Source organism: Phyllopteryx taeniolatus, chromosome 5 (genome assembly GCF_024500385.1).
Source record: "Phyllopteryx taeniolatus isolate TA_2022b chromosome 5, UOR_Ptae_1.2, whole genome shotgun sequence".
In the NCBI taxonomy this organism is placed as follows: domain Eukaryota; kingdom Metazoa; phylum Chordata; class Actinopteri; order Syngnathiformes; family Syngnathidae; genus Phyllopteryx; species Phyllopteryx taeniolatus.
Window position 1 is genome coordinate 26270967 of NC_084506.1, and position 16174 is coordinate 26287140.

Here is a 16174-nt window from a genome sequence, read left to right on the forward strand (position 1 = left end):
TGACACACCTTATACAAACACACAACAAAACCAGTTGCTCCTCTATTAATGTCTGAGATCAGTACCAGCTTCAGGTAGTTTCTTAATTGGCTATTTTGATTGAGGTAATGCCCAAATTCGGCCTGATTATTCTGTGTGTGCGCAGTGGCATCATTCATCAAACGTGTGTACGAACATGCCCATGCAAAGTATGGCATTTATCAAGTTGGTCTTGCGTGTGGCGACGTGCGTAGATTTCCACAAAGCTCTGGCCATGCGGACACTCAAAACCTTGTGGTAGAGCAGTGAAACTACAAATAGAATGTACTAGGAGCGTCACCAAAGCCATCTAAGTGCACAACCAGCTCCTGTCGACCTAAGCATTTGTGGCCACCAGGATATTTCACCGGGAGATTGGAGACAAATGCGGCATTTCGCAAGCTGAATCACACCGGCAGACTGTGTTGGATGCAGTTATTTCCCTAACTTAACCAATCCTAACCCTAACCCTTGCCAAAACATAGCTGGAGCCATAGATTGCACCCACATTGCAATTAAAGCAACACACAATGAATTCAGGAACAGGAAAGTATTTCATTCAATCAGTGCACAAATCTGCGATCCACAACTCCTGGAGGAACGCACAATTCATTCAGTTCTACAGAATAGCTCTGTCCCCTCAATAACTTGCAATATTGGGGTCCCTAATTGCTTGTCCCTCTCCAGTGAAAGAAATATAATTCTCGTCTGTGGGCCGTGACACTTTTTTTGGGCATCAAGTTTGATGTCAAACCATTAATTTGTTTTAGTCCCAAGACTGCTTTTTTTTTCCTCTGATCAATAGAATTAACAAGTGGTTAAATTGTCCCATGTCATTTTTTTCTTTTTGTTGTTGCACCTACATTAATTGTTTCCAACAGTATTTTGTTAGTTTCCACTTCTCATACAAGTTCCTCAATCAATGTCTGTCTTAGAGATGCAGTGTTCCCTCGCCACTTCACGTTTTGCGGCTTCAGTCCTTCGCGGGTTTTTCCAAAATATTCATTAAAAAAAATAAATACAGTCATATCGGCAGCCATATTGCGGAAAGATGCGTTGTTTCATGTTTTTTTGCGAAGGTTTCCCAGCATGCCAAACAAAGAGATGAGTTGACTCAGAGGCTTTGTACATGCCTGTACTGTATAGGCACTCATACAAGGCGCGTGATTGGTTCCTGGCGCGACATCGACTAATGAGAGCACGAGTGGATTTATCCCGTGAGCTGATTGGCTGCGCATCATTGCAGCCTCACCCAGCATCTTCCCTTGTTGTGTCTCGCCAGTCTCGTCCACGCTGTTGTGGTCGCAGTAACTTTTTTTGTTTAAGCAATAATTGTTTTGATTAGTTAAGCAAGCCCTTACAATGCCGCCTAAGCGCTGTGCCCCTGCGAAAGCTTCCTCTGGGGCGCCCAAGAGGAAGAAGATGATGATGACCATCAGCGAAAAAGTGAAACTTTTAGATTTGATCAAAGAGGGCAGAAGTTATGCATCTGTGGCACGCCATTATGGTGTGAATGAATCTACAGTGCGGTACATAAAGAAAAAGGAAGCAAACAGCCGCAAAACTGCTTCAATAACCTTCAATAAGGAAGCGAAACGTCTACTGTACTGTGATTACTGTATAAGGTATTATAATTAAAGATTTAAGTAAATACGTGTACTGTTGTAATCTTTGTCTCATATGTAAAGTATAAATACTATTTTAAACATTCTGGTACCCACATAGACATCCACGAAAATTCCTGGGGGGGGGGGGGCAAATCCTACTTCGCGGTTTTTCACCTTTCGCGGGGGGTTCTGATCCCCATTATCTGTGAAAAACGAGGGAACACTGTGTTCCTTTTCTCCACCCTCCTTTTCAGAGAGGGAAGTTGTCAATCTGCAGTTTTAAAGGTATTGTTGCTACCATGTATGGTCAGTTGGAGGCTTTTCCCAATGCAAATGAGGCTAGATGTGTTCAATACACATTACTGGTGTGGGTGCAACAAGTGTGGCCATGTTTGATTAAAAACTGTTTTTTTTTTTGGGTGGGGGGGTACTTACACATTCTAAATTTCAGACCTACGGATGAATTTAGAACCTGGTCCACGCACGTTTTGATAAAACACATAAGGATTTACCATCTGTAATATTGAACAGGTTTAATTTGTGGGATTGTTGGCCCTCACTGTTATCCAAGCAGATCAGGGTGAAATAAAAACACTTGAAGCACCCCAATGAGGGTGAAATAAAAACACTTGAACCACACCACACAATAATCCCACAGGACCGTCTAATCTTTGGGCCTTTTCTGACTTTGATTGCTAGGGAGAGAACATTTTCAAATCCAGACTCAATTATTGGTATTATTGGTATATGTCTGTGCACCTTGCTCAAAGATTTGCCATCATACATGTACAGGTTTACTTGCATTTGTCGGACCCAACTGGTTTTCGACCAATTTGGGGAGGGAAAAATCAATTTCAACCCATCCCACACCACATCCAGTAATTGTTCCATTGGTGGCGTTGATAGCAAAACAGGGGAAATGTTAAAATTTGGCTGCCTGACATTGCTCTTTTCGTCTGCAGCAAGCGTCTGAGAAGGTAAAGAGCAAGGAGCATGGCGACGATATGGAGATCGAGAGTGGCAACAAGGAAGCAGAGAGCGACGCGAAAGCCTAAACGCTGTAAATTCTGACAGTTCATGTGTTCTTCTGACCTTTGTTACTTCAGCCATTTGTGTTTTAAGTGTCTAACTGTATGTGCGAGTATGTTAAGGAGAGCACTGACTTAACCAGCTTTCTTCGTCCGGGCCTCTTGTTGTTATCGTTGCGAACTGAACAAGTGTGATGTGGTTTTAGTATTTGTGTGCTCCCACCCCTGAAAACCTTTCAACCTGCAGCTTTACAAGCGTGTTTCACAGCTATTTTGCATTTGTGCGTACTGTGTGTAGAGAATTGAAAAGCCTTCACTGTAAAAGGGCTATTCACGTTGCACTATATTTGATCTCTACCCTTCAACCATCCATCCATTCAAGCCTCTGCTTTATGGCCTGCTGATCAATTCCGGGACCGGCAATGGCTTTACACACTGATACGATGTGCTGGAATGTTCCAAAATATATCTATGTAGCAGGAGGTGATGAAATTTTTGGGGTAAACCGTTGGACTTAAGTTCTCTCCTTGAATTCTCCAGCCGTTTTAGGTTTGGGTTTACCCAATAGTGCTTTTGGGACTATTGATGATGATACTTTTGATTACCCTTTCCCCCCCAAAGTGGTGTTGTTGTGATTTATGAATTGTTGTCAATACGACAAAAACTAATCAACTGGAATATCTGGGCATGTAAACGAGCATCAAAGCAGTTACAGAGGACCTGTGGGCTTGTTCGACCGTCTTAATTCTCTGCTTTGTGTACGAAGTTTTGCAGTTTCAGCCTGTCAAAAGGAAGCTGCAGTGGAAATGCCACTTGGGATCTACTTTGTTGGGTGTGGCTTGTTATGGTGTGGCCTGGTGGAAGGATACAATAAAGATTCGTTAAAAACTGCATTGTATTTCTGTGTGATATTGTCGACTGTTATATTGGACACCTGCATTTTAGTCCTTTTCTGTTCACATTACAGATAAGACTAGCTAGACAACACAGAAGCAGCTTTGCAATTTAGCGTGGCTCATGGGAAAGAGTGTGTTCTTTTTGGTAGATTCATTGGTGCCTTGAAAAAAATTGTTCTACGACCTTGGTTAAGTCAAAACACTAAAATCATCTTTCCCTATTGTAAAGAATGGAAATGCATTAATCTATTCCAGACCCCACCCCCCCACCCCCCAAAAAAATGCAACAACGTTCTTAGAAACATGTTTTAAATTAAAATAAATAGCAATACAGTTTTGTACTTCATGAAAACACAGTAATAAATGCAATGAAGAATCAAACAGTTTGTGCGTTAGGATATTGTGCTGCTGCTTCTGGTGTGTGCACCTTGGCCATCAGGGGGCATTGAAATGCATATGTCGCTGCCGTCGGGCAGGAACCTCCCATGTCAACACTTAGTCAATTTCATATTTTTTCCCAAATTGAAGCTATTGGTCAGTCCTCACCTGGGTTTCATAAGGCCAAACTAGAACTAAGGGACAGCTGACTGGTGATGTAAATAATAAGAGTTGCATAAAGAGACTTCCTTTTTGCACATGCAAAATACAAATCTAAGTAATCTCTTCAAAATTTTTGGTATGTGGGTCCTTTTAATGTGACCACACAAGTCAGTTGCATTTCTTGCAATCTCTTAAAAATCCATGTAGTCTGATAAATATACTTGAAACATTCATTGAAATTTTGCAAAACGGAAAATATCACAGTAGTGATGTGTATTATGCTGTAATTAAGCTGTCCCACTTTATTAATAGGAATAATAATAGTCTGTTTTAAGGTATGGAACAAACTAGCAATACAGACTTGCTCCATGTTGTCAAATGTGCTTTTTAAAATTCTTTTTTGTTGTTTTTCTGTATTGTTTTTTTGACTTGCACATCAGACAAACCAACCTTTCACTGTGGGGAATCGCATTGACCATTTTCCCTATTATTTAATGGAACAAAGCAAGTGATGTAGCAAATAAAGATATTTTAGTTGCCTTTTACTCAGAGGTAACACTAACATAGAAAAATGGCCCGTGCCTTTAAAAAAAAAAATATATATATATATATATATATATTAATAATATAATATATTAATATTATTATTGTTTACAATGAGCATCAGCTGAGTGCACTCGCCGTGAGCCATGTTATCCGATAGTTACCTTGGGGACACTGGAGTCGGTTTACAAATGGGATTAGTGCACTGTTGTGCCCCACGGGTAAACGCTAAGAGAAAATAAACACTCAGGAGGTGGCAAGTTGCCTGTAAACCTGGAAAAACACAAGTACAATATAATCCCAACTAGTATTTACCAGGTTCTGTTGTAGAATTACCAACATCATGGTTTCAACCAAAAAGATAAATGCCAATTGATGCAGTGAAGTGTCAATTGTAATCGATTGTCCTATATACGACCATAGCTGACTAATAGACCAATGTCAAAACCATGACTGGGAAAACTGCCTCGGGCAATGTTAGGTAACTTGTATTTATATTTATATTTGTATATGTATTTTTATTATGCTCACTGCCAATTGGCAGTGTAGGTTTCAGCTCCGAGCAAAATAAACAACCTCAATCATTAGAACGGGCCCACGCATTATTTTTTTCCAGAATATCAAACTCACCACCTAAATTAAGACAGTGTAGGCAAAAAAATCTTTGCAATTTAGCGTGGCTCATGGAAAGCTGCTTCTGATTTGGGCAAATTCCCTCGTAGACCCTGGAATTTGCCGCTTCAAACCTCTTTGAGACATTTTCCTGTCCTGTTATGATAATCCACCAAATTTCATGTCGATTAATGAAATTGGTGTCGAGGCCCCCATTGCTGCAAATGTGCATGGGTCCTTGAGACTTTCATGTGTCGTTTTATGATAGACATGAACCCAGTTCTGAGTCAATGGGTGAAACTTGTGTCAGGGGCTTATTATTATTATTATTATTCTTTTTCTTTCTAACCTTCCTCTAAAATGAATGTTCATTTCTCCAGGTTACACACTTTTTCAAGATAGTCTGGAGTCTGGCTGCATTATCTTGGTCTTCATACACCATAATGTACACTGGTGTGTCCTCACCTCCTACAATGCATACAATAAATTCCAGCTGTAAAATATGCGCTCTTAAAAGGAGAAACTGCTTGCTAACGCCTCACGTAAAATGCCAAGGTACAGAAACATAGGCGTATCTTAATGTGGGAGCGAAGTAGCGTCAATTGCCCTGACCAATGTCCTAAACAAGCGTGCGTTTTGTAGAGGCATTTTCAAAATAAATTTACTCGCCTATTACAAAAGCACTAAAATGCACAAAGTGCCATGATACAACACGGGTTGACAACAGATCTTATAACGCGGTTGTATGAGTCATTTAGTGTGACTGGGTTTTGCATTTGGAAGCGTCTCTTCATCGAAATGCTTTTATTCTTTTAAAGAGTAAATCGGTTTCCGTTTTGTTCTCGTTGCGGACTTGCGAAGCGGTGTGCGTGTGTACTCCTTCACTCAGAGTCCGTGTGTTTGTTGAGGTGGCGGCGGCGGCGTGAAAGCATCTCGAGAAGTTGGACCAACTCATAACAACAAGCTGTTTTCCTATCTTAATAACTTGTCTATCGGCCTTGTTTCTGTATTCCCGTCGGAATGGAAGCGACCGAAGCACGAGCGCACCGGGGACAACCTGGTGGCCCGTGTTAGTGCGCGCACTCGCCGGGGACAGAAGCACCGGCGACGGGTTGGGGTCGAGGGGACGGCCCCCTTCCACGAGCGAGGACTACCAGCAGTAGAACCGATGAATAACCCCGCGGTATCTGTCAGCTGAGTGCCGAGATGATAACCACGTTTTTCCCGGTAAAGAAACTGCGGAGGAACGGCAAACATGTCCTGTTCGGGGCCATTCTGCTGGTCGCAGCGTTGGCCGTCTACCACGAGATGGTAGCGGCCAAAGCGTGGAGCGAAGGCACCGGTAAGTTGGCACCTCGAAAACCTTTCTTGTAGGTATGAAGCAGAACTATTAAAAGTGAGCATGGTTATCTTTTTTTATACTTGGTGCAACTTTATTCAAATTACCCGGCAGCAAAGTAGCCTTTTATAAACGCACGCTATGCATAGTACACATTTCCAGCAACCCCCCCCCCATCGCAATTGTAGGTGAGGAATCTTGTTGCATTTTGGTTGTTTGTTTGTGAAATGCAAAAATAAACCCATCCAAGCTGAAGAAATCTGAATATTTCCATTGCACTTAACCACAGTATCACATGCCTACTGCCATGTGTATGTGCATGTAGATCGAATTAGATCTGTTGTAGGAGTACTTTCTGCCTTGCAAGGTTTAAATGATAAACCCATTTTAGGCTAACATCAAGAAAAAAAGAAAACATTTACATTTCACTTAACTTGTGTGTGTTTGTGTAAATCAAGTTAGGCCTCTTTTTTCAGGATCATACTAAACACTTTTAGGCCACTATTAAAATGCAAGTAACGCACTTTTTAAATGTTTTTTTTAAATAGAGGTGCAAAAATAAGCATATTATTGGCCAATATCAAGAAGAAAAAAAACATGAACATTACTACTGCATTTAACTCCGGATAGGCGGAAGAAAATTAATGGATGGATAAATATGGATATTGCTGTGTGTGCATGCATGTTCATCAAATGAGGTCTCGTTTAGTGGTATTGAACATTACTGTATGTAGCCATTCAGGAAGGATAAAATGCCTTTGGTCTTTTTATTTTGTGCCTCACTCCACTTTTCTCCTCTTTATTTACACATACACAGAGCAATATGCATGTTTATACAGGGGTTGACTGTAATGGAAATGCTCAAATTTGTATACTTCTTAATATTGGCTTCTTCATTAAAATTCTATTTTTCACCTCATTTCAAATGTAGCAATATCTTTTCCAATACCCCTAAAAACAGACCCAATTTGAAGTGCACATACAGACCAGTAAGTGTTTACACTGAAGTGCAATGTATATATTCACATTTCTTCTTGATATTGGCCTAATATTATGTGTTTATTTGTGCACTTCATAAAAAAAAACAAGTCCTAATGAGAGGAAACATTTAAAAGTGTATTTCCTTGGTGGACTGTATATCTAAATGCAAAGACTGACATTGAATTTTTAAAAAAAGTGACTAGCTGACAGATAACATGAGCGGAATGTTGTTATCTGACAAGAAAGGAAGCCCAGTGGAAGGCAATCACAGAGTCAATTTCACTGACCATTGCCAAAGACATGGTGACTATTTATACGTTGCAAAGAAGTAATTTATCGACATGTTGGAAACTTGACCAGAGCTAGGCCCCAAAATATTTGGACAGTGACACAAGTTTTGTTATTTTAGCTGTTTACGATAACATATTCAGGATGCAATTATAATCAACATTGGCTTAAAGTGCAGACTCTCAGATGTAATTTGAGAGTATCCACATCCAAATTGGAGCAAGGGTTTAGGAATTACAGCTTTTGAATATGTAGCTGCCTCTTTTTCAAGGGGCCAGAAGTAATTGGACAATTGACTCAGAAGGCAGCAAAAAAAAAAATAAAATAAATAAATAACAAGGCTGCATGGGCTCTTCCCTCGTTAACCTGTCATCAATTAAGCAGTTAAAAGGTCTGGAGTTGATTTCAGGTGTGGCGTTTGCATTTGGAAGCTGTTGCTGTGAACACACATGGTCAAAGGAGCTCTCAATGGAGGTGAAACAGTACCATCCTGAGGCTGAAAAAAGGAAGAAATCCATCAGAGAGAGAGCAGAAATGTTATGAATGGCCAAATCAACAGTTTGGTACATTCTGAGGGAAAAAAAAGAGTGCACTTGTGAGCTTGGGAACTCAAAAAGGTCTGGACGTCCACGGAAGACAACTGGTGGATGATCGCAGAATCCTTTCCATGGTGAAGAAAAAACGCTTCACAACATCCCCACAAGTGAAGAACACTCTCCAGGAAGTAGGTGTATCAGTATCTAAGTCTACCATAAAGAGAAGACTTCATGAGAGTGCTGTAAATACAAAGGATTAACCACAAGCTGCAAACCATTAATCAGCCTAAAAAAATAGAGAGGCCAGAATTGACTTTGGCAAAAAAACACCTGAAGAAGCCAGGCCAGCTCTGGAACAGCATTCTTTGGACAGATGAGACTAAGATCAACCTGTACCAGAATGATGGGGAAGAAGAAAGTTTGGAGAAGAAGTGGAACAGCTCATGATCCAAAGCGCACCACATCTTCTGTAAAACATGGTTGAGGCAGTGTGATGGCATGGCATCCAATGGCACTGGGTCACTTGTGTTTATTGATGATGTGACAAAACACAGGAGCAGCCGGATGAATTCTGAAGTGTATCGGGATATACTTTCTGCTCAGATTCAGCAAAATGCAGCAAAGTTGATTGATGGCACTTCACAGTACAGATGGACAATGATCCAAAACATACTGCAAAAGCAACCCACAAGTTTTTTAAAGCAAAGAAGTAGAATATTCTGCAATGGCCAAGTCAATCACCAGATCTCAACCCAATCGAGCATGCATTTCACTCAAGACAAAACTGAAGGCAGAAAGACCCACAAACAAGCAACAACTGAAGACAGCTGCAGTACAGGCCTGGCAAAGCATCATAAAGGAAGAAACCCAGCGTTTGGTATGTGCTTCCAATCAGCAAATTATTTTACCAAGGTGACTTTGCCTCACCTGTACAGCTCTACATGAACTTGTGAGAGAGGATGTGGCATTACTTCTTTGACAACATCGTCATTTCATTACATGAAATTATTGGGGGGTGCGGGTGGTATTGTCAAAACACTTTTGGTGAGAGAAATCCACTCATTCATTTTGTTTACTGCTTATTTTCATTACATTTTTAAAACACTAAATATTATCCTCATTAAGGTCTTGGGTGAGCTGGAGCCTATGAGAGGCAGGGCACACCCTGGACTGGGCGCCAGCCAATACACATAAAAACAAGCAGGTATCAGGAACAGGAATCTTCAGTGAAACCTAAAATGTATGTTTTTGGAAGGTGGCAAACTCCACACAGGAAGGTGCGACCTGAGATTTGAACACCCAACCTCAGAGCTGTGAAGGAGAAGTGCTAACCACTATTTAATGTACTGCCTAAACCAACTCTGGGAAGTGTGTTTGGGGGGGGGCTGGTTTTAAATAATGTCATTGTCGTTTGGGGGAAAATAGATTTTTTGTGAAAAAAAATCAGAGGTTTTATTTAAGGCCACATAGCACAGCTCTATGTGGAATAAAATCCCAAAAGGAATGTAGGTCAGTATCAGCAAAAAGATTTCATGCTGCACTTAACTCAAGCATAAATCTTCCAAGTGTTGTGCGTAATCCAGTCAAATGTGTTTAAATATTAACTGAATCACTAAGCACCGCAGACAATCTCCTTGTTGCATTTGAACTTTTCTTTTTTTTTTTTTTTTCACTTAAATTGCAGATGGTCAAATGAGTGCAGGCAAATAAATGCAGGTGAAACAAGTTAACAGGTCCTTTGGAAAGAGACGCCACCCGTGAGAGTTGTTGTGTGGGCAGTCTGTTGTGGGGGGCTGGGGCAGGTCAGGAGTTCACGTCGCAGTTTTACTCACATTAGAGGGAAGTGTCGTGTCACACAACCGCACTTCCTGCCCTTTTCTTTATCTTTATTTGCACCGCGTGGGTTTTAAAATGTGTGTCAGAGATGCAGATGAGAGCAGTGTGGAAACAACCGCACATGACTCATCCGCTCGATCCCTTTGAACGAAGGCAAACATGTAAACGCACGCTAAGAGCTGCAATGTGAGGCAGGGGTCTCCTCACTATGCATTCCTTACCTTTCCATAGGTCACCATCTCCACTAAAACAGAGGGAGTGACAATGATGCTAACGGTAGTCAAGATGGGGAGGAAACGTGCAAAAAATAAAAAATTCATGGGGATGTAACACTGCGATTGCCCGGCGACCAGTTCAGGTGTACCCCGCCTCTCGCCCAAAGGTAACTGGGATAGGATCCCCTAGTGAGGATAAGCGGTATGGAAAATGGATGGATGGAATTGAACACTGGCTATTAATTCTACACAGCAAGATGTCTCATTTCTGTGTGTTTTGAAAGTTTATTTCATGAATTGCATGTGAAACCTAATTCTTGGTGTTCATATTGGTGGGGAGCAATCCAAAATATCAGTCGAATGGTCATTTAAAAAGGAAATTAATTAATTAAATTTCCAAAATAAAATAAAAACATGAATAAATAAGGAATAAAAACAAATAGATTAGTAACAAAGACTAATAATAAAACTTAAATGCACATTGGCTCAGTTTAGCTGATCTAATGGCATGATTCAAGCAAACGTGCAAAAATGTCAGAAGTGGTCATTTAAAAGGGAATTAAATAATTACATGGATTTATTAAAAATAAGTATGAATACAGTAATAAAAATTAAATGTGAACTAGAGTGCAATAAATAATGATAATACATTCAAAAATGTGATTGTGAATTTTTTTTACACCCTATTTTTTTTTAGACTTTTTGACATTGGCCTGTTTTGTGAGGACAGTCCTGTGTCGTGCAAATAAGACACTGTTCACCAACTCCATCTACCGCGGGGCCAACGCAGAGTGGCCTTTCTTCATCATGGTGTCCAGGGGTGGGGCTAGGGGGTTGCGACTTCGGGCAAGAGGCAGGGTACACCCTGGACTGGTCGCCAGACAATCGCAGGTTACATACAAACAACAATTCAAATGTAAACCTATGAACAATTTAGTCTTCAATGAATCTAAAATGCATATTTGGGGAGGACACCGGAGTACCTGGAGAAAACCTACGGAAGCACGGGGAGAACATGCAAACTCGACACAGGAAAGCCGGAGCAGGGATTCAACCCCCAGTCCTCAGAACTCTGAGGCAGCTGTTGCCTTCCTCACATGGCCTCCATCAGAACCGGCTACTACTGGCCCATAACGTGAAAACAACAACAAATGCCCATGAAGAGAGTAAAAGCATGGATTCTATATTCACTCATGGACGCAGCACTTCATCACCAAGCCACTGAACTACACTTGTCAATTCGTGTAGTGGATCGATGTATGTGGCGCTTGCAGCGGACACATAGGCAAACACAAATAAACCCCAAGTTCCTACGTCAACAGCTCGGCCAAGTATGTGGCGTTTTTTTTTTTAAACTAACATCTGTGCTAACACTGCTGCTCTGCTTAGCTTTTGGCTTTGAGATGTGTTTCCGACAGTCGCTTGGAAATGCTGGATCTTCTCCCAGCCTAGCTGCTAAGTCATGAACTGACAAACATGGGGGCAGTATTATGTCAATTTGCCCCCATTGTGACCTCACGAAGACAGTAAAAAGAGACAGTAAAAGAGTAAATGCATGGCTTATATTTTCACCTGTGGGGAACACTTCATCACCAAGCACCCTAATTATACTTAGCAACGAATGTAGCGAATCTGTGCATGTGGTATGGCGCATGCGGTGGACATATCGCCTGAATACTGTGCAGTCTGTTTTTTCCGTTATATGTTGTCTTTAATGTAAACACTTGCTGGTTTCCCCTAATGCCGCATTCAAGACTGGAACATGCTCATCACCCCTCGCCGGCTGAGAGGAAGCTGAAAAGCGCTGCTTACCACAGCCGTGTCTCTTTGCACACACACTCTTCTTCGACTTGTTTTTTTTTTTTTTTTTTTCCACTCGCAGGTCTCATGACCACTTAAGGGAAAAGAAAACGGCACTTAATAAATGTCCCTCGGGCTGAAATGGCTGCGAGTGGTTGAAGGTGGCCAAGCTCTGAACCATCAAAGAAAACACAAATCTAGTAAATAATCTTATTTTAATTCCCCTTTTTAAGAATCATGGCCAAGTGTGCAGTAATGCATGTACATGAAAACTAGCTTTGACACTAAGTTGCAAATGTTTTGCATGTTGTTCACTTTCCAACTGTATTTGACTTAGCATAACATTCAAAATGATAGATTAAATGCAACAGTACTATGCAAAAGTCTTGAGTTAGGGACCGAGTTAGTTCAGATGGGGTTAGGTTAGGATAGGGTTGGTTTCAGGATAGGAAAGTATAACAGTACATAGATAACCGATAGTGTTACATGGGCCAAGGAATTACCCATTCAATCTCGTGTGACAAAAAGATGCACAAATATTAAAACGGGGGGAAAAATTTAAACAAAATCCTTTTGGAAAATATTACAAACTATTACATAAGGCAAGTTTGCAGTGCCGTGACAAAGTATTGGGCCCCTTCTCAAATTCTTAGATTTTTGCATAGTTTCCCCACTTTGTTTAAGATCATCAAACAAATGTAAATATCAGACAAATATGACCCAAGTGAACTTAAAATGCTGTTTTTAAATGGTGATTTCATTTTCTAAAGGTAAAAAAACTTTTTTTAAAGTTACCTGGCCCTGTGTGAAAACAGTAATTATCCACTCGTTAAATCATGAAGTAATTGTGGCTAATCACAATTTTTGGTTAATTTTCACTGATCACACACAATTCTGATTACCTCCAGACATGTTCATTTAAGAAATCAACTTAAACAGAATCTGCCGCGGCAAAATCAAGTCGGACAAAAGATCTCAAAAAGCTGCAACAAAAAGACAGGATCCAAAGAAATTCCAAAACAGTCGAGAAATAAAATAATAATCTATCACCCTGGAAAGGGTTAAAAAAGCCATTTCTAAATCTTTTGGATTCTACCGAACCATAAGGAGAGCAATTATCCTCGCATGGCGAAAATATGGAGCAATGGTGAACCTTCCCAGGAGTGGCCGGCTTACAAAGATTACCCCAAGAGCAATGACTCATTCAGGAGGCAACAAAGGAACTCAGGACAACTTCTAAACAACTGCAGGCCTTCCTTGGCTCAGTTAAGGTCAGTGTTCATGACTCAACAATAAGGTAGAGACAGGGCAAAAAGGGCATCCATGGCAGAGTTCCGAGGCAAAAACCACTGCTGACCAAAAAGAACATAAAGGTTTGTCTTAGTTTTGCAAAAAAAAAAAACAACAACAACAACAACATCTGAATGATTCCCAAGACTTTTGGGAAAATATTGTATGGACTGACGAGATGTAAGTTGAGCTTTTTGGAATGTGTGTGTCTCGTTACATCTGCTGTAAATGTAGCACAGAATTTCAGAAAACAACATCATACCAACAGGCAAACATGGTGGTGGTTGTGTGATGGTCTTGGGCTGCTTTGCTCCTTCAGGACCTGGACAACTAGCTATGATTGATGGAACCATGAATTCTTCTCAAACAGAAAATCCTGAAGGAGAATGTTCAGCCATCAGTTTGTGACATCAATCTGAAGTGGACTTCCGCAGCAGGATAATGATCCAAAGCACACCAACAAGTCAACTTCTGAATCGCTTAAAAAAAAAAATTCACATTTTTTTTTTAAAAAGGAAGGTTTTGGAGTGGCCTAATCAAAGTCCAGACTTTAATCCGATTTAAATGCAGTGGGATGACCTTAAAAAGGCGGTTCATCCTCAAAAACCCTCCATTTTTTGCTGAATTCAAACAATTCTGCAAGAAAGAGTGTGCCAAAATATCTCCAAAGAGATGTGAACACAGGAGCTGCTGAGGCAGTTCTACACAGCGGTCATCGAATCAGTCCTGTGTTCTTCTGTCACAGTCTGGTTTGGTGCTGCTATAAAAAAGGACAAACTCCGACTGCAACGGACAATCAAAACTGCTGAAAGGGTTGTTGGTGCCCCCCTACCCACCCTTGAGGACTTGCACGCTGCCAGAACTAAGACAAGAGCGTGCAAAATCCTCTCGGACCTCAGGTAGGCGCTACCGATCAATGCAAACTAGAACTAGCAGACATTCCAACAGCTTCTTCCCTCTTGCAATCAACTTCTTAAACACCTAACCTACAATTCCATTACAACACGCTGGCAATTTTTTTGACTAGAGTTCGTTGTCACCTTTCTGTTGGGCCAATTATATATTACTCGTGCACTCACTGTAGTTTTCTCGCCACGCTGCACTATTTGCATATCTGTTGTTGACCAATATTGGCCACTCATGCCAGAGTAGCATCTGCTCCATTTGCACACTGATTGAGGAGTATCTGCAACATTTGCACAATCAACATTGTCCCAGATTATCGCACTACTCGTCACTTTAAACCGCATACACTCCTTGAAGTCTCGGCGCCCTTTGCACAATGGTCATTGCACCGGACTATTGCAATATTAGTCATTCGAACTGCTCTAAGTGCTAGAGGACTCTGCATCTTTTTGCACAATTGTCCAAAAAAAATAAAAATGTACCGGCATTAACAGATAACTAGCAACCCTTTACTGCTCAGTGACTGTTTTTTTTTGTCAATGTCTTTATGTCTCAAAAGTGTTCTGTAAATTGACTGTCTGTTGTCGTACTAGAGCGGCTCCAACTACCGGAGACAAATTCCTTGTGTGTTTTTTGGACATACTTGGCAAATAAAGGTGATTCCGATTCTGAAAGACTCATTCCCAGTTATATAAAACACTTGATTTCAGTTGTATCTGCTGAGGATTACTAGGTTTAGGGGGCCATTACTTTTTCACACAGGGCCAGGTAACAAAATGTATTTTTATTTTTATTTATTTTTTCTTCCCCCTTAAGTGAAATCACCATTTAAAAGAGCATTTTAAGTTCACTTGGGTTATATTTTTGTGATGTTTACATTTGTTTGATGCTCTTAAAAAATTAATTGGGGAAACTATGCAAAAATATAAGAATTTGAGAAGGGGGCCAACACTTTTTCACGGCACTGTATTTGTAAAGCACAATTTGTACACAAGGTAATTCTAAGTGCTTTACAGCTACATAAAATTACAAGAAGGCAAATAAAAACATTCCATATATCACAACAGTTAATGTGAAAAGTAACTTAAAAGTTAGGAGTGCAGAAAAGTTTGCTTCTTACACAAAAATATACAAATATTAAATAGAAATATGCAAATATTAACTGAAATATATTTAAATACATATTTGAACAAAAGACAAAATATATCCTACAAAAATACGCTAACAAAAATACAAAAATATTAGACAAAAAAAATTAAGAAATAATTATATAAAATTAATAAATAAAGAGGCGGCACAGTGGCCGACTGGTTAGAGCGTCAACCTCACAGTTCTAAGGAGCGGGGTTCAATCCCCAGCCCTGCCTGTGTGGAGTTTGCATGTTCTCCCTGTGCCTGCGTGGGTTTTCTCCGGGCACTCCGGTTTCCTCCCACATCCCAAAAACATGCATGAATTGGAGACTCTAAAATGCCCGTAGGTGTGAATGTGAGTGCGAATGGTTGTTTGTTTGTATGTGCCCTGTGATTGGCTGGCAACCAGTTCAGGGTGTACCCCCCCTCTCCTGCCCGATGATAGCTGGGATAGGCTCCGGCACGCCCGCGACCCTAGTGAGGAGAAGCGGCTCAGAAAATGGATGGATGAATGGATGGATGGATAATAAATAAAGAAATAATTATAAAAAATTAAGAAATACCCTAACCCTGCTGCCTTGGAATACAAGTTTAATTCATTCTGTGACC

At 40.6% G+C, this 16174-nt stretch overlaps 3 protein-coding genes across 7 annotated transcripts in view; 2 read left to right on the forward strand and 1 right to left on the reverse strand.

Moving 5' to 3' along the window:
• Window positions 1-3544, forward strand: part of fkbp4 (FKBP prolyl isomerase 4) — a 22041-nt gene extending 18497 nt beyond the window's left edge. The window contains exon 10 of the mRNA XM_061774233.1: window positions 2588-3544. Coding sequence (XP_061630217.1) covers window positions 2588-2680 — 93 coding nt within the window. The 3' untranslated portion in view covers window positions 2681-3544. The remainder of the gene's footprint in view (window positions 1-2587) is intronic.
• ddx11 (DEAD/H (Asp-Glu-Ala-Asp/His) box helicase 11) overlaps window positions 1-16174 on the reverse strand; it is a 65721-nt gene that overhangs the window by 41282 nt on the left and 8265 nt on the right. The gene's annotated exons all lie outside the window — the stretch shown is intronic.
• The window catches only part of b4galnt3b (beta-1,4-N-acetyl-galactosaminyl transferase 3b), a 48641-nt gene continuing 38571 nt past the window's right edge, over window positions 6105-16174 (forward strand). For 3 of the 5 annotated variants that reach the window (XM_061774224.1, XM_061774226.1, XM_061774228.1), the window contains exon 1: window positions 6105-6586. In XM_061774224.1, the coding sequence (XP_061630208.1) occupies window positions 6451-6586 (136 nt within the window). In that variant the 5' untranslated portion in view covers window positions 6105-6450. The remainder of the gene's footprint in view (window positions 6587-16174) is intronic. The other 2 variants (XM_061774229.1, XM_061774227.1) reach the window with 2 other exon arrangements.